This window comes from Theropithecus gelada, chromosome 2, assembly GCF_003255815.1.
Source record: "Theropithecus gelada isolate Dixy chromosome 2, Tgel_1.0, whole genome shotgun sequence".
NCBI classification, from domain to species: Eukaryota; Metazoa; Chordata; class Mammalia; order Primates; family Cercopithecidae; genus Theropithecus; species Theropithecus gelada.
This window is the reverse complement of record NC_037669.1, coordinates 41,428,560-41,446,271: the sequence shown is the minus strand read 5'-3', so window position 1 is coordinate 41,446,271 and position 17,712 is coordinate 41,428,560. Positions and strand designations below refer to the sequence as shown.

Sequence of the window (17,712 nt, the reverse complement as noted above, 5' to 3'; positions counted from 1 at the left end):
GGCCAAGGATGCTACCAAGTATCTTGTAGCACACAGAACAGTCCCTTGCAACAAATAATTATCCAATTCAGACTGGGCACAGTGGCTCACACCTATAATCCCAGCACTTTGGGAGGCCAAGGCGGGCAGGTCACCTGAGGTCGGGAGTTCAAGACCAGCCTGACCAACATGGAGAAACCCCGTCTCTACTAAAAATACAAAATTAGCCAGGCGTGTAATCCCAGCTACTCAGGAGGCTGAGGCAGGAGAATCGCTTGAACCCAGGAGGCGGAGGTTGCAGTGAGCCGAGATCGTTGTCATTGCGCTCCAACCTGGGCAACAAGAGTGAAACTCCATCCCCTCCCCACCCAAAAAAAAAAAAAAAATTATCCATTTAAAAATGTCAATATTCCAAGTCTCTTAAGAAGCCCTGCTTTAGGGGATGCTAGTTTCTACTGTGTCTTTTTTCCTTTTACTTTTGTTCTTATGAATATTCACTGTTTGTTACCAAAAATAGCAGTATCATCCATTTTTGTCAGACTGAATGCATGACCAGCAATATGGATGGGTAGGAGCAATTTCAGGGAGCCATTAGGTTCACATGTCTTCCTCTCCAAGACCCCAATGGGGTACCCAAGTGGTGTCTAGGAGCTGGTGACTGGTGCCATAGGAACTGCAGTGGGCCTTGTCTGGACTTTGCCAAAGGTGTGGTCTCCCTGGGCTACCCTGTGCATTCTGGCATGACGCTGAGGTTGGCATTAGTGTATTGAGGTCATTTCAGATAGCACAGGGTGGCCCAGGGCCATGCCTATGTTCTGCCTAACTCAGAACATAATTTTCTGAGGAAAAAACATCTTGACCCTTAAGTTATTAAAATGTTACAAAGTAGGCTTGTGGCTTTTTGTCCTAATGTTCTCCATAAATACGGTGTCTCCTTTGGACTCCCCATTTCTCAAGGCTTTCCTGCTGTATGTTGCCAAGATTCTAACAACAGACTCTGTGACCCCATTTCTGCCCCTCATGTTTTGGCCTGTGGTATCTTCAAGGCTGCCATGCTCAGTCAGGGGCTCTCCTATGTCAGGCTGTGTTAGAACTACCCTGGCTTAGAGGCAGTAGAATGGCCAAAACGAGCCCTGGACTTGACCATCAAAACAGACCCAGCTCCAGAGCCTCCAGCTTTGTTCCCTTCACCCTGCATTCCCTGGGGAGTAACTCTTTGTACCTTAGTCCCATTCTGCATTTCCTGTCCCATAAATTTGAAAGTGCTCTGTAAACTAAAAAGCCCATAAAAGCACAGGCCTGTACTGATTATGGAATTTCATGCTCTCTCATCGCTTAAGAAATTGGGTCCATCTTCCAAATGGCCTCAAATTACTTATTTTCTTCTCAGACCAATCTATTTTAGAAAGAAAGAAAAAAGAAAAGAAAAGAAAAAAGGAAATAAGTCACTAATATGTCACTATGGTACAAGACATGGCTTAGGAAATTCTTTGGCCTTGTGTTGAGGTTTTGAAGGACATTGCATGTTCCAATACACCCTGATAAGCAAATAGGCAGTTTACAGAAGGGAATCCTCAAAACCACACTCTGTCCTACTTCAGGAACTCCGAGAAGAAATCCAAGAAGGGTGCATCGGGTGGCATCTGCATTTTTAGGAGACGTATCTTCCTCGTGGTCTGACTCTAAAGGTGGAGACTAAGCTCTCTCGGGCCTGCTCACGGGGCTGACACATGCTGGTCAAAAGAATCGGGTCAGTTTTGTGCTCTACGATGTTGAAAGGACAGGACTTCAGGTGCTCGGACATGGAGGTGACTTCATTAAACTCCCAGCTCTTGATTTTGGAGAAGAGGCTGCTGAACTGCCAGATCTGTTGAAAAAGATAGAAGTTCAAAGGTGAATATAGGGGTGTTACCCTCTGGCTGGCTTTATTTGGGCACTATAAGGAAATATCCTTCTGTTCTTCATATTCTTAGACTCCAGAGTGTTTAGTGGCTCCTGAAGACGTTTGGTAGCCCCTTCTCCAGCATCCAACTCCTAATTCCCCCTGCCAACCAATAATCTTCCCAACCAGCCCTGTAGTTGTGAGAATCACTAACACCAATCAGCATATTGACACACACTCTCCCTTGCTCCTCCACCAGCAAGTGATTAATTTTAGAGTAGATGCACAGTTCAAATCAGGACAATTAGTACCAAATCAGTGCAATTCTTATTCCAGAACTTTTGTTGGAGATACCAAAAAGCAGATTCTCTTTTTCTTTCTGTACTTGAACTGCGAAGCTGAAGTCCTAGGAGCTGCCGGCAATCACCAGGGACCACCAAGTGAGAACTATCTTACAATGTAGCCATTATTGAGGAAGTAGAGGTAAAAAACAGAAAGAAGAGATGTCATTTGGGGACATTTTTTGAGCTGTTAGATCAAGCCTTACCTGAAGCCATTACCGTTAGACTTTTTAGTTACACAAGCCAATAAACTCCCTTTATTGTTTATGCCACTTTAGGTTGATTTTCTATTGCTCGAAATTAAAGTATTCTAACTCATAAGAGTCTCACTAGAATGGGAACCCCATAGGAAAATTCTATGAGTTCTGAAATATCCTCTGGTCTTTCCACCTGGGATGTAATGGCAAAGTCACCGTTTTCAAGTCTGGTTATGTGAGTAGGCATAGCCCAATACTCTTTCAACCTGACTACTTCACCTACAGTTTCTTGTCCTTGTTGCTATGTAGGAAAAGTGGTTTCTTTGAGATCTTAGAACTATTTCCCTTTTTACTTTAAAAATCCATTCTAATGTGAGAATCCTTTAGCCCCAACTAAATTTTCTTTATTTCTTTCTGCAAGGAAATTAGCTTGTCCCAAATAATATCTGAGAGTGGTCAGCCATCATTGAACTGGGGACAAACTTGAGCCAAAAAATAATGGGATTTCTAGTATCTAAATTAAATTATTTACATCTGATGTTAGGCGTTTTTAGACAATACTATTTCTGAAGGCAGTGTGTTAGTCTTCATTCATGTTCCTCCTAATACGTGCTAGGTTGGCAGTCAGTGTTTATTTAACACTTGAATTCAGGCACGTATACGAGAGAGAGAGAGTCTTGTAATTACTTTTTGAGGAAGACTGCTCAGGAATAAATAATGGAAAACATATAAAATGTTTTAGACATAATCAATAAAAATAGATGCAAACAACTCTAACTCCCCGATGCCAATTTGGAAATACCACATACTAGGAAGAAATTCGACAGTGAGATTATGGAATTATTGACCTAAATGGGCATCATAAATTAATGGTTCATATTACCAACATGTTTACCATGAGAAAGGATGCTACAGGCACTGGGATATGATGAATTAGGAGCCTCACTTCAGTATGGTACAAGCTGGTAGAAGTTATAATACACTTAAACAAACATGACCTATTGGGGAAAAGGAACAAGGTATTTCTGAAGGGAAGGGTTCTTTGATCTATACAGCAGAGTGTTTTTTGAACAATTAAATTAGCATTTGAACCAGGGGAAATCAGTGGGCCAAATTCATTTAGAATTTCAAAATGTCCTTATCAAAGGCAAAAACTGTTTTAAAAAATGAGTTGACATGGGACTGAGGAGATTTGTTGGCCTCCTGTACCAATCAGAGTCAGAGCAGGGAACAGGCAGCACTCTCAGACTTGGTAATTTGAAGAGAATTTTTTTTTAAAGGAATGATTTACAGACGCGAGAACAGGGTATAGGAAAGCTACGAGATACAGTGCAGCACCCAGGGTGAGTAGCTACCTAAAGAGTTATGCCCTGGGCCTGAAAAAGAAGAAGGAAGGTCGTTGGATCCCGGAGTGAGTAATTTTGTGTAGAGAGCCACCTGATAAAGCCACCTTCAGTGGAGGGACAGCACCTGCTCAAAGTGTCACAAAGGGGAGGAACCATGCAGGGGGGAAACCAGGAGAATAGATACTTCAACCTCATTCTTCCCTCCCTCCCATCTCCTGCTGACATGCTCCATTTAGGTTATCCCCACTGGAAGCTGGAGGGCAAGGGAGCCAGCTGAGGCAATCTGTCCAGGTCAGCCTCCTGGGGGACAGACGGGGTGGAGAAGGATGGAGAATGGGTCTTGTGAGCAAACAGAAGATATTCAGCACACATACACAGATGAACAGGCACTACCCTCTGGATTGCTATTTATGTGTTCATAGGTCTGTCTTTTCTACTAAACTGACCTCCTTGAGTCAGTCTTATTCTCAGCAACTGTTCCCATGCCTAGTACCCTGCTTGCTTGGCACATAAAAAGCTGTTTAAGGCTGGGCGCAGTGGCTCACGCCTATAATCCCAGCACTTTGGGAGGCTGATGGGGGTGGATCACCTGAGGTTGGGAGTTTGAGACCACTCTGACCAACACAGAGAAACCCTGTCTCTACTAAAAATACAAAATTAGCCGGGTGTGGTGGTGCATGCCTGTAATCCCAGCTACTCAGGAGGCTGAGGCAGGAGAATTGCTTGAACCCGGGAGGCAGAGGTTGCGGTGAGCCGAGATTGTGCCATTGCACTCCAGCCTGGGCAAAAAGAGCAAAACTCCATCTCAGGAAAAAAAAAAAAAAAAAAAAAAAAAAAAAAAAAAAAAAAGGGCGGGGTGCAGTGGCTCATACCTGTAATCCCAGCACTTTGGGAGGCTGAGGCGGGTGGATCACCTGAGGTTGGGAGTTTGAGACCAGCCTGACCAACATGGATAAACCCCATCTTTACTAAAAATATAAAATTAGCAGGGTATGGTAGTGCATGCCTGTAATCCCAGCTAGGAGAATCGCTTGAACCTGGGACGTGGAGGTTGTGGTGAGCCAAGATCATGCCATTGCACTCCAGCCTGGGCAACAAGAGCAAACTCTGTCTCAAAAAAAAAAAAAAAAAAAAAAAGCCCTTTAAAAATATTTGTTGGGCTGGGCATGGTGGCTCACGCCTATAATCCCAGCACTTTGGGAGGCCGAGGTGGGCGGATCACAAGGTCAGGAGTTCCAGACCATCCTGGCTAACACAGTGAAACCACATCTCTACTAAAAATACAAAAAATTAGCCAGGCGTGGTGGTGGGTGCCTGTAGTCCCAGCTGCTCAGGAGGCTGAGGCAGGAGAATGGCATGAACCTGGGAGGTGGAGATTGCAGTGAGCCGAGATTGTGCCACTGTACTCCAGACTGGGCGACAGAGCAAGACTCCATCTCAAAAAAAAAAAAAAAGAAAAAAAAATTGTTAAGGCCAGGTGCAGTGGCTCACACCTGTAATTTCAGCACTTTCGGAGGTCGAAATGGGAGGATCACTTGAGACCAGGAGTTCAAAACCAGCCTGCACAACACAGTGAGACACCATCTCAATTTAAAAATTAGTCAGATGTGGTGATGCACACCTGTAGTCCCAGCTACTTGGAAGACTAAGGCAAGAGGATCACTTGAGCCCAGAAGTTCGAGGCTGTGGTAAGCTATGATTGCACCACTGCACTTTTGCCTGGGCAACAGAGAGAGTACCTGTTTGTAAAAAATGAAACAAAAAATTGCTGAATGAGTCAATCAATCCATCAATAAATGAGTGTTGACTTACCTCTCTGTGGACTCTCCAGGAGGTGCCTCCATGGGAATACCTCTTCTTCTTCCATTGCAAAAGGACCATCCCTCTCTCTTGTAACAAAGTGGCACAGATATTCCTCATCAGCACAGACACCTGGGAGAGCTGGGCCAGGCTGACACTGTCCAAGAACCCAGCAATGTACTGCAAAATCTCCAGGGGCAGGCTGGTTAAAGAATTCTGGCTTTTTCCTCCATGACCCAAAAGATGGTTGTTCTTCCTTCGTTCGCTCAGCTCTGGAGCAACCTCCGGCTTAATGGCAAAGGTCTTGAGCTCCTGGCTGTAGATTACTTTTGCCTTTTGCCCCGGGGGACGGAAATGGTTTTGAACAAATGTACATCCCAAGTAGGCGAGGGGGCATCGATGCTGGAACCAGCCGTTGAGACATGACTGAATGTCTGTGTGGACATTCTTGAAGTGCAGGGGGAACTCATCCCTCCTGAAGAATTTGTTGCAAGTGAAAGTGAAGGCAGAACTGCTTTTGTTGTGTCTCCTGGTGACACACTCACTGTGCAGCTCCACGTGGAGTCCCCCTGGGGTGGCAGCGGTTAGGTCAGCCAGCACTGTCCCAGAGGAAAACTGTTCTGGCTCAAAGTTGTATGTTTGTGTGGCAAAATCCATGAACAGTCCATCAATGCTTCTGGATTCAGAGATGACGTGGCCTTTGAGTTCTCTTTCCAAAGCACACTGGAGGGTGGTCTTGATGAGATCTGATTTGGGCAGGTCCTCCACAGTGATCCCCAGATCTGAAGTATCCACTGCCTTGTGTTCACTCGGCTTACAACTCAACATGGCATCTCCAAGTCGAGCTCGCTTTCCACAGTAGCTCACAGGAACTTTGAAGGTGTAAACAGTCTTAACTTCCTGAGCCTCAAGCTTGCCATAAACAAAGTCTCTCTCCTTGGGTGTACAAGCAGGCATCTGACCAAAGTGGATCAGCATCCGCCCATTGTGCACTAGATACATGTTATAGTCCTTTGCATCCACAGCTGTTTTCAGTCTTTCCAGAACACCATCCTGCCAAGGGGCAAGCCCTGTGGTTTCCACAGCTGTGTGAACGTCCTGCTGCTTCTGATTTTCCTGTGGTTCTTTCTTTTTGGGAGCGCCCTCTCCTTCTACCATGTTATTGCCACTGGAAATCTGTTCCTTCTCTGGGCCATTCTTGTTCTTGCTCTCACAGCTCGCTGACGAATTTGTTAAAGCAGAGGCTGCGTGCTCTTTGCTGAAAATATTTTCCCACTGGCCAAACTTAGCCAGGTCCATCCCTTCTTTGGTTTTGGCTAGCACCTCCCGTTCTTCTTGACTTAGCTCTGCCATCTCCCCATTAGTTGCTGACAAACCATGTGGTACCAAACTGATATCCACTCCACCCACTGCTCCTCCCATTTCCTCCACACCGGTTTCACCATTCATAGTTGGTTCCTCCTCAGTAGCCTCTCTAGTTTCTGGGAAAAGTTCCACCATTTTCAAGGATCTGAAGAGGACCTTCTGGTCCTGCAGGGCCAGGGCTGTGTCCAAACACTCCTCACTGGGGGTCTCTTTCATGATGTTCTCATGAAGGGTGGTTTCAGAGTCCACATTTGGCCAGCGGTTCCACTCCATGGAGCAGCAGACCACGCTGGCGGGGCACACCTGCAGGTGCTTGGCCAGTTTGTGGCGGGACATGGACAGAGGGCAGCCATATTCGGAGTTGAGGCATGGAACCTGCTCTAAAGGGCAGAGGAGCTGGTGCTCTGCCTCTTTGCACATGTGGAAGGTGGCACCACAGAGCAGGTGGCAGCTTATTACCAGGCAGGAGACGTTGGGTTCCGCAGGAATGTGGCAGTGGCGGTTGAAGCATCCCTCACAATGCCTGTGGTGCCCTGGCGGAGGCCTGCGGGCTTTCCCCTGGACACACCAAGGACAGGGGAAAGAAAACAAATGAATACTGAGGAGATGCTCTGTGCATGTCTGTGACTGTGTTTTAATCGACATATTTCCTGTTTATGCCTGCTTTTTGTAGAAACCTTGAAATATATGGAAAATCACAATTCCACAATCCAGAAATAACAACTGTAAGTACTTTTTAGAGTTTTTCAACAGTTTATTGTATATATGTGGTCGATGTGTTTAGAACAGGAAAAAAAGAATTGAATATAATGGACTACACTGTTGACAATTGTTATTTTTGAGTTGTGGATTACAGGTTATTTATATCATACAGATAACACTATGGATACAACTCTTCATCCTGCTTTTTACGTTGCTATTAGAACACGAAACTAGATTGTTTTATTAGTTATTCTCTACAGACTTTCTTCATAATGGCAGTGTAACATACCGGAATATGGATGTGCTATCATTTAATCAACTACCACCAGAGGGCGGGCTGGAAGGACAGCAGCCAGCTCTGGTTTTGCTCGCATTTATGTCCCTAGCATCTAGCATGGGCCCTGGACCTTTGTGGGTATTCAGTGCTTGCTGAATGAAGGAATTGCTAGCCATTTAGATTATTGCTGGCTTTTTGACTATTTTATTTAAATGTTCACTAAAACTCTTTGCTCAAAAATCCTTCTCAACTGTTTTCCCCTTACTCTGCATCAGTTTCTTCCAAGTTCTGTCCAGGATCTCTGGTTTGGAAAAAAGTTGATAAACATCATCAACCCGTAAGAGCAAGTCTGCTAGCTGCTTGGGCTACAGGATAAATGAAGGAAGACCTGGACCTCTCAATGGTGAAGCTTCAATAAGCTCCTGGTGCTTACCATGGTGCCCCAATTTCTTCTTGCTTCTTAGCTCTAGGGGAAAATATGAATATAAATGATTAGTAAGAAAAGCAGTTAGGTTACCTATACTAACAGGGGCTAAAGAGACTTCACACACTGTCTCATTTAATTCCTTCCACCATCCTGGAGGTGTCTTTATCCCCATTTTTGAGTCAAGGAAACAGAAGCTTGAAGGTAAGTAACTTGTCCAAGGTCACACAGCTGCTAAGTGATGGAATCAGCTTTGTAGTCCAGGCCATACTGGTCCATACTATTTCCTCCGACCCCCACTGCCCTCTGATAGGGCGTATTACCAACCATGGGATGTGTAACTTCTGCTTCCTATAACTTTCTCCATTGTCTGCTGACAATTATCCTGGCATTCTAAACACTCTTCTACCCACAATCTGGCCTACGTTACCTTCTAATCTTCTCTTCCACTGGGGCTTCCTGTCCACTTAGAGGTCAGCCTGACATCTAACTTGGTCTGGGGCAGTGTGTAGGTGTCTGTGAAATATCTGTAACATGCCATTTCCCCTGGTATATTCAGCTGTGCTAGAGCAGGGGTCAAAACCCCAAAGGCCCCAGAAGTTGACTGAACGGAGACTCTGGCAAGTGAAAGAGAAAATGCCCTGTCTTCAGGGAAATGAAATTTCTCAGCCCTGGTTAATTGATGCCATGTGGGAATGGTTTTTCCAGAGACCGTGGGGATGTGGACTTTTGTGAGTGGTGATATGGTTTAGTGGTTAGAAGGCAGACTGCACAGGTTTACACCCTGGCGCTACAAGTCAGTGGCTGTGAAGACTTTGGGAAAGTTACTTCACTTCTTTGTTCATCAGTTTCCCCATCTGTAGAGAGAGGATAATAATAGTACCTATCCCATAGTGCTGCTGTAAGGAGTAAATGAGCTAAATATACATGAAACTCTTAGAACAGTGCTTGTTTCACAGGAAGTGATCTATACATGTTTGCTATTGTAAAGTAGTATTTTATATTTCATCACAATGCAAAATATTTTACTACATAATATATCAAAATAAAAATACTCTGAATTTTAAATGTTAACAACTAACTTAATTTAAAACAACACTCTATTTGAACCAAAGAAAAACATGAATACTGGCCAGATAGGATCTGTAGGTTGCCAGTTTGCAATATCTGGTCCAGAGAATTTGTAACATACTTTCAGCACTGGGTTAGTCTGTGATGGAGGGGAGGTTAGCATCCAAATGTCAGTACATCCATAAGTTTAAAATTTGGCCAGGTGCAATGGCTCACACCTGTAATCTCAGCACTTTGAGAGGCTGAGGTGGGTTGATTACTTGAGCCCAGGAGTTCAAGACCAGTCCGAGAAACATAGCAATATCCTGTCTTTACTAAAAAAAAAAAAAAAAAAAAAAAATTTAAAAATTAGTGTGGCATGGTGGTGCATGCCTATGATCCCAGCTACTTGAGAGTGACACTGACATGGGAGGATCGCTTGAGCCTGAGAGGTTAAGGCTGCAGTGAACTGTAATGGCACCACTGCACTCCAGCCTGGGTAAGAGAGTAAGACTCTGTCTAAAAAAAAAAAAAAACACTTTACTTTAGAATTTGCCAATTCATTGTGAGTAAAATTTCCCCCAACTTGGAAAAAAAAAAAAGACATTTCAAATATACAGAAAAGATGAAGGAATACATACAACCAACACCAAAACGTACTTTATCTAGATTCAGCAATTGCTAACATTTTACCATTTTTCTGTCCTTTCTTTCTCTCCTCTCTGTCCCTCTCTCAATCTCCCTCCACCCCCCAACCACACACACATACACACACACACACACACACACACACACACACACACACACAGTTTTGACTGAGCCACTTGAAAATAAGTTGCCAGCCGGGAGCGGTGGCTCAAGCCTATAACCCCAGCACTTTGGAAGGCCGAAGCGGGTGGATCACCTGACATCAGGAGTTTAAGACCAGCCTGATCAACATGGTGAAACCCCGTCTCTACTAAAACTACAAAAAAAAAAAAAAAAATTAACCGGGCACAGTGGCATGTGCCTGTAATCCCAGCTACTAGGGAGGCTGAGGCAGGAAAATTGCTTGAACCCGGGAGGCAGAGGTTGCAGTGAATCAAGATCGTGCCATTGCACTCTAGCCTGGGCAACAGAGCGAAACTCCATCTCAAAAAAAAAAAAGGAAGAAAGCAAGAAAGTTGCTGATATAAGATGCTTTATCCCTAGTACTTCAGCTTGTACTTCCTAAGAATAAAGACTTATAGTAACATTATCTCACCTAAGAAAACTAAAAATACTTTTCTAATATCATGTAAAATGCCTATAGTCACATTTCTCCAGTTATCTCCAAAATGTCTATTACAGTTATTTTTAAATTTTTAATATTTTTATTTATTAAACATTTTTATTGATATATAATAGTTGTACATGTTTTGGGGGTACATGCAATATTTTGATGCCTGTATACAATGTGGAATGATCGAATCAGGGTAATTGGGATATCCATCACCTCAAACACTTTTCTTTATGTTGGGAACATTATAATTCTTCTCTTTCAGCTTTTTTTTTTTTTTTTTTTTTTTTGACAGAGCCTTGCTCTGTTACCCAGTGTGGAGTGCAGTGGCACATCGTAGCTCACTGAAACCTCCACCTCCTGGGTTCAAGTGATTCTTTTGCCTCAGCTTCCCAAGTAGCTGGGATTACAATCATGCGCTACCACACCTAGCTAATTTTTTGTGTTTTTAGTAGAGACAGGGTTTCACCATGTTGGCCAGTCTAGTCTTGAACTCCTGACCTCAAGTGATCCGCCTGCCTCGACCTCCAAAACTGCTGGGATTACAGGCATGAGCCACCGTGCCTGGTCTCCTTTAGTTATTTTGAGATATACAATAAATTATTGTTAATTATAATTTTTCCACTGTACTATCAAATACTAGAACTTATTTCTTCTAACTATATATTTTTAAAAATTTTGTTGTTTTTTGAGACAGAGTCTCACACTGTTGCCCCGGCTGGAGTGCAGTGGTGCAATCTCGGCTCACTGCAACCTCTGCCTCCCAGGTTCAAGCAATTCTCCTGCCTCAGCCTCCTGAGTAGCTGGGATTACAGGCGCCCACCACCATGCCTAGCTAATTTTTTGTATTTTTACTAGAGACGAGGTTTCACCATGTTGGTCAAGATGGTCTCGATCTCTTGACCTCGTGATCCACCCACCTCAGCCTCCCAAAGTGCTGGGATTACAGGTGTGAGCCACTGTGTCCGGCCCAAATATTTTTAACTGATACATAATATTTGTGCATGGTCATGGTGTACATGTGATATTTTCTTATATGCATAGAATCTGTAATCATAAAGGATATTTAGGTCGTTGCCTCAAGTATTTATCATTTCTATGTGTTGGGAACATTTCCAGGACTCTCTTCTAGCTATTTTGAAATATACAATACACTGTTGCTAGCTATAGTCACCTACTCTGCTACCAAACACTAAAACTTGTTCTCTCTATCTGTTCATATCCATTCACCAACCTCTCTTCTTCCCTCTGCCACTATCCTCTACACCCTTCCCAGGCTCTGGTAACTATCATTCACTCTCTACCTCCACGAGATCAACTTTTTTAGCTCCCACATATGAACGAGAACATGCAATATGTATCTTTCTATGTCTGGCTTTAAGACCTCTGCTCATTTTTGAACAAGGATCCTTTTAATGTCAATTTATTCTATTTGATTGTCAAGTCTTTTTAGCCTCTTTAATCTGGAACAGTCCCCCACATTTTCTTTTTCAGGAGAAACAGCCTTAAATCACAAGGAAATTATAGTCTGGTTCATTCATTTTATTAGTTCCTCCACTCATTCATTTATTCAACAAACATTTGTTGATTACCTACTACTACTTGCCAGTAAGTGAGCATAAGAGTCACCTGGATGGCTTGTTACAGTCTTAAACACTATTGTTCATTAGAGTCAGCTGTGATGCTTGCTAAACCTATAGATCTGCACTGTTCAATATGATAGTCACCAGCCACATGTGGCTATTTAAATTTAATCAAAATGCAATAAAATGAATAATTCAGTTTCTCAATCACGTTAGCCACATTTCAAGTGCTCTATTGCCATGTGTGGCTAGTAGCTCATCTTTAGGACAATACAGAATAGAACATTCCCATCTTCACAAAAAGTTCCACTGCCACAGATGCTGGCTGTACCACTGGACCTGAGGGAAGGATGTACTCCTGGAATTTACATGCTTAACACACTCCCCGTCCGATTCTTACGCCCATTAATAAATGAGAACCCTTGTTCTGGACCCCACTGGGGCTACTGAGTATGAAGGATGCATCACAGTAGGGTGCTCTATACTCCTAATAGCCCTAGTCAGGGGCCGGGGGAGAAGTCGCAAGCAGAAGCATCAAACAGGGTCAGGGCCAGCAGAAGATAAACAAAGGTGTTAAAGCCAGAGAAGGAGAGGAGCACAGCGGGGTGGCTGAGAGGGTTGGACTATGCTGTGGTCTGAATGTTTATGTCCCCCCCAAATCCACATGTGGAAATCTAATTCCCAATGTGGGGGTGTCTGATGGTGGGGCCTTTGAGAAGTGATTATGTTAGAGGAAGTTCTGCTTACCAGGCCTCTGGTTTAATAAGACATGACCAGAGTGACTCCATCTTAAAGTGAATAGCGAGGCACTCACAAGACACCGCTAAGGTTAATACTTAAAGTCTAAAAATAGCTACATCGCAAGGTGACCACACTTAAAATTACAGAATATTTATGGCCAGACAAAACTTCTCCCACCAAGCCTACAAAGCGTCCAGATGTCCTGAGAGGGCAGCCCTCTTTACTTAAAGATAATGTTAATGAGCAAGCTGAGGTTAAAAGATTGATGGTCTTTGGTCTTTGATAACACTGACAGCCACTACCTTTAGTGAACACATCTGCACGTTTCCAGTTTAATTTAGCTCCTTATAGTTTCCTCACAGTTTCTTTCTTTTTCTTTCTTTTTTTTTTTTTTTTTTTTTTTTTTGCGACAGAGTCTCACTCTGTTGCTCTGTTGACCAGGCTGGAGTGCAGTGGCACTATCTAACTGCAACCTCCGCCTCCCGGGTTCAAATGATTCTCCCACCTCAACTTCCCCAGTAGCTGGGATTAAAGGCGCATACCACCATGCCCCGCTAATTTAATATTTTTAGAAGAGATGGGGTTTTGCCATGTTGACCAGGCTGGTTTCAAACTCCTGACCTCAAGTAATCTGCTCTCCTCGGGTTTCTTATAAGTAGAGACACTAACAAAAGAGGAAGCATTCCTCCTTCAGCTGCAGATGCCCTAGTCTGCAACTGAGTAGTTTCCAACAAATGTGCTACCTTTTTTTTTTTTGTTTTTGAGATGCTCTCTCTGTTGCCCAGGCTGGAGTGCAGTGGCACGGTCTCGGCTCACTGCAACCTCCGCCTCCCAGATTCAAGTGATTCTCCTGCCTTAGCCTCTTGAGTAGCTGGGACTACAGGCATGTGCCACTACACCCAGCAAATTTTTTGTGGGGGTTTCATCGTTTTAGCCAGGATAGTCTCGATCTCCTGACCTCGAGATTCACCCGCCTCGGGCACCCAAAGTGCTGGGATTACAGGCATAAGCCACTGAGCCTGGCAAATGTGCTTCTTTCACGTGCCTCAAATCCTTTCCTGTGAGAATCCAAGAACCCACTCTTGGTGTCTGGATCATGACCCTCTTTTCCCGCAACATCTTTCTGGTGTCCTTGTGTGGGGAATGACAATAAGAAGAGACTCCCACTCAGAAGGAAAACAGTCTGTGCAGCATTAATTGGCCGACTTTGGGTAAGTGGGGCTCATTTTAGAGTTATTAAGCCATTCCAGGGGACAAGGATGCTTGTCCACTGCTGCTTGGATTTGAAGCCCAGGGCCCAAGGAGTTAAAAGCCCCAGGGTTTATTTGAGAAAATGGATTTGGCCCTATGAGATGTTTGCCACTATCTTCTTGGGAGTAATCCACCTTGTGCTCTCTGTTGCTGGCCTGAGTGTCCTGCTTCTTGTCTCCTGTTGGCTTTCTGCCTTTGTTTCACAGAAGCCCTGAGGCTGCCACAGAAAGGGTGGCCCAAACAGTTTAGCATATTCTTTTTTCTTTTTTTTTTCTTTTTTTTTTTTTTGAGACAGAGTCTCTCTCTATCAGGCTGGAGTGGAGTGGCGCGATCTCCCTCTCGGCTCACTGCAACCTCCACCTCTTGGGTTCAAGCAATCCTCCTGCCTCAGCCTCCTGAGTAGCTAGGATTACAGGTACTCACCACCACGCCTGTTTAATTTTTTATTGAGACAGAGTCTTGCTCTGTCACCAGACTGGAATGCAGTGGCACAATCTCGGCTCATTGCAACCTCTGCCTTCTGGGTTCAAGCGATTCCCCTGCCTCAGCCTCCCAAGTAGCTGGGACTACAGGCACGTGCCCCCACACCCAGCTAATTTTTGTGTTTTTAATAGAGACAGGGTTTCATCATGTTGGCCAGGATGGTCTGGACCTCTTGACCTCGTTATCCACCCACCTCGGCCTCCCAAAGTGCTGGGATTATAGGCATGAGCCACCACGCCCGGTCTAATTTTTGTATTTTTAGTAGAGACAGGGTTTTACCATGTTGGCCAGGCTGGTCTTGAACTCCTGACCTCAAGTGATCCACCCACCTCAGCCTCCCAAAGTGTTGGGATTACAGGCATGAGCCACCACGCCCAGCCACCAAATAGTTTAGCTTTTACTTTCCTTGCCTCTCCTCTGACTTAATTCACCACTTGTCTGAGGGACACTGGAAACAAGAAGTCGCTCAGGATCTAGTCTTTTTGTACCTAATTATTGGAAGAGATGGGCAAAAACTTCTCCATTACTGCAGTTACAAGTTGAAGTGTGGTATTTAACAGCCATATGTGACAAGATTAGAAATGCCTTTCAAGCAAAAGCCTCTTTTATGTCTGTCCCTGCAAACAATTAGCCCCAGAATGGAGGACAGGAGACTTTTTCTTAACAGTTTTCTCTTGTCTGTTAATCAGAAGATCATCTTTCATTGGCTGGTCACGGACAGCTGGGCCCTGTTTCCTAGACCCAGAATGTCATTTTTGCCCTGAAATAGTTTTGTCACGGGATCCCAAGTTACAGCTTGCCCACTTCCCTTGTTTGGTTCAACATCTTTTTTTTGCTGGGTTCCTCGTGGCATTGCCTCAGGTGACCATGAGTCTGCTTACTTGTTCTTATTATCTGATATGAACAAGGGGACACTACTGGCTCCAGGAGTTCTTCCCTTGGCCAAATTGGCACTAAGAATTCTCTTGTCCCTTTTAGTGGAGCTCAGCTGGAGGCAGTACAATCTTGCCGACAAGGAGTGGTATTCAGCGCCTTCAGTCCTGGTATACCAGTTCTCATGCCGAATCTGTCCTGAAGAGTTCACTGCTAGGGTGCATTTTAACCTATTAGGGAAGGTTTAAATTGGATGGGCTTAAGATGATTTTTTTTTTTTTTTTAATATAACACTGGTCCCAATATCCTTTGAGAGGACCAGAAAGGTGGACCTCAGGTGTTACAGCGGCCCCAAACACTATACCTCGGCTTGATTTGTTTTGTAGAAGGGAAACTAAGTGTGGAGAAATACTCTATGTGCAGGCCTTCCTAATGGTTAGCCAGGATAAGGATTTAAAATACGCTTGTATATGCTTGATAGAAGGAAAGAAAAATGAGGGACTAGACATAATTCATGACCACTTATGTAAGTGCCTCCTAATCCCAGGCTTCCCCCAGATGGTCCTGGACTCCCCACTGTAAGTTCAAGTGCTCCGGAGGAACAAAGTCAGACTCCTAGTTCCCCAGAAGTATCCAAAGTATTATTAACCCCTCCTAGTTATTTGGGGATGTCTGATGTCCTGCCATCACCTCCTCCTTACCCTTCAAGCCCTGTCTTACATTCATTACCCAAAGAGCCGAGCCCCACCAGCACCACTCTCAGTGGGGCCTCTTACCAGCTGTCAAAGTTGACTCTTTGCTCTCTTCAGGAGTTGGCAGATGGTGACGGGGCACTCTATGGGTATATGTGCCTGACAGCCTTATACCTTTTCTGTGCCTGACAGCCTTACACCAGGAAAAATTCAGCTGGTTTTTAGAGGGTCTAGGAAAATTCATAGATGAATTTGAGAGACTAACACTGACATATGAATTAACCTGGCAAGATTTGCATATACTTCTGTCTACCTGCTTCACAGAAGAAGAAAAGCAGCATATTAGGGGAGCTGTTAAAGCATATGAAGATGGAGGGGCAGCCTGCAACCAGGGGCATGACATCTATCCAGTAGGAGGCACAGCAGTGCCTGACTGGGACCTAAATAGGAGTTATTAAGAGGAAGTAAGTTTGGGCAGCCAAGGTGGGCAGATCACTTGAGGTCAGGAGTTTGATACCAGCCTGGGCAATGTGGTGAAGCCCTGTCTCTACTAAAAACAGAAAAATTAGCCATACGTGGTGGTATGTGCCTGTGGTCCCAGCTACTTGGGAAGCTGAGCCAGGAGAACTCACCCGAATCTGGGAGGTGGAGGTTGCAGTGAGCCAAGATCTTGCCACTGCACCCCAGCCTGGGCAACAGAGTAAGACTCCATCTTGAGGAAAAAAACAACAACAAAAAAAGGAAGTAAGAACCTAGAGAGGAGAAACCATATGATTAATTGCCTCCTTGAAGCAATGAGATTTGTGATAAAGCCTGTTAATTACGGTAAAGTCAGGGAAATTACTCAGGGAAAGGATGAAAACCCAACCTTGTTCCAAGGGCACTTAATTGAGACCTTGAGGAAACATATTAACACTGACCCTGACTCCAAGGAGGTACAGGCATTGCTAGGAGTTCATTTCATAACCCAGTCTGCTCCTGATATCTGCAGGAAGCTACAAAAGCAACCTTAGGCCCCCAGACTTCCATAAATCAGCTTTTAGACATGACTTTTACAGTTTTCAATGGGCAAGATAGGGCAGAGGAAGCAGAGAAAGTAAAGCAAACCTCCCAAAAGGCCCAGCTTTTAGCTGCAGCTTTGAGCTCTCTACCCCTTCAGAGTCAGCCCCTTATCCCCCAAGCCCTGCCAGAGGAAGTGAGCAGGCAGAAAGCCCCATTCTGGTCCTCTGAGCCACTGTGCCCTGGGCCACTGTGCCCTGGGTGTAAACCAATGTGTTTTCTGTAAGGAGGTTGGTCACTGGAAGAGGGAATGGCCTGTGCTCCCAAGAGAGTTGTTGGCTCCTGAACCTATAATGGCCCAGCAGACCTAAGAGTGACCGGCCCCAGACTTCACACCTCAGTTCCTGTTGGACAATTAGCCATTGCTCTGGAGGAGCCTCGGGTGACTCTTGAAGTGGCAGATAAGATT

General features: G+C 44.5%; 1 protein-coding gene across 1 annotated transcript in view; it reads right to left on the bottom strand.

Annotated features, from left to right (window-relative positions):
- Positions 1–458: 458 nt before the first annotated feature.
- FBXO40 (F-box protein 40) overlaps positions 459–17,712 on the bottom strand; it is a 34,906-nt gene continuing 17,652 nt past the window's right edge. Inside the window, exons 2-4 of the mRNA XM_025375884.1 lie at positions 8,323–8,355; positions 5,558–7,468; positions 459–1,846 (exon numbers count right to left, since the gene is read on the bottom strand). Of these exons, the coding sequence (XP_025231669.1) occupies positions 1,631–1,846; positions 5,558–7,468; positions 8,323–8,325 (2,130 nt within the window). The 5' untranslated portion in view covers positions 8,326–8,355 and the 3' untranslated portion in view covers positions 459–1,630. The remainder of the gene's footprint in view (positions 1,847–5,557; positions 7,469–8,322; positions 8,356–17,712) is intronic.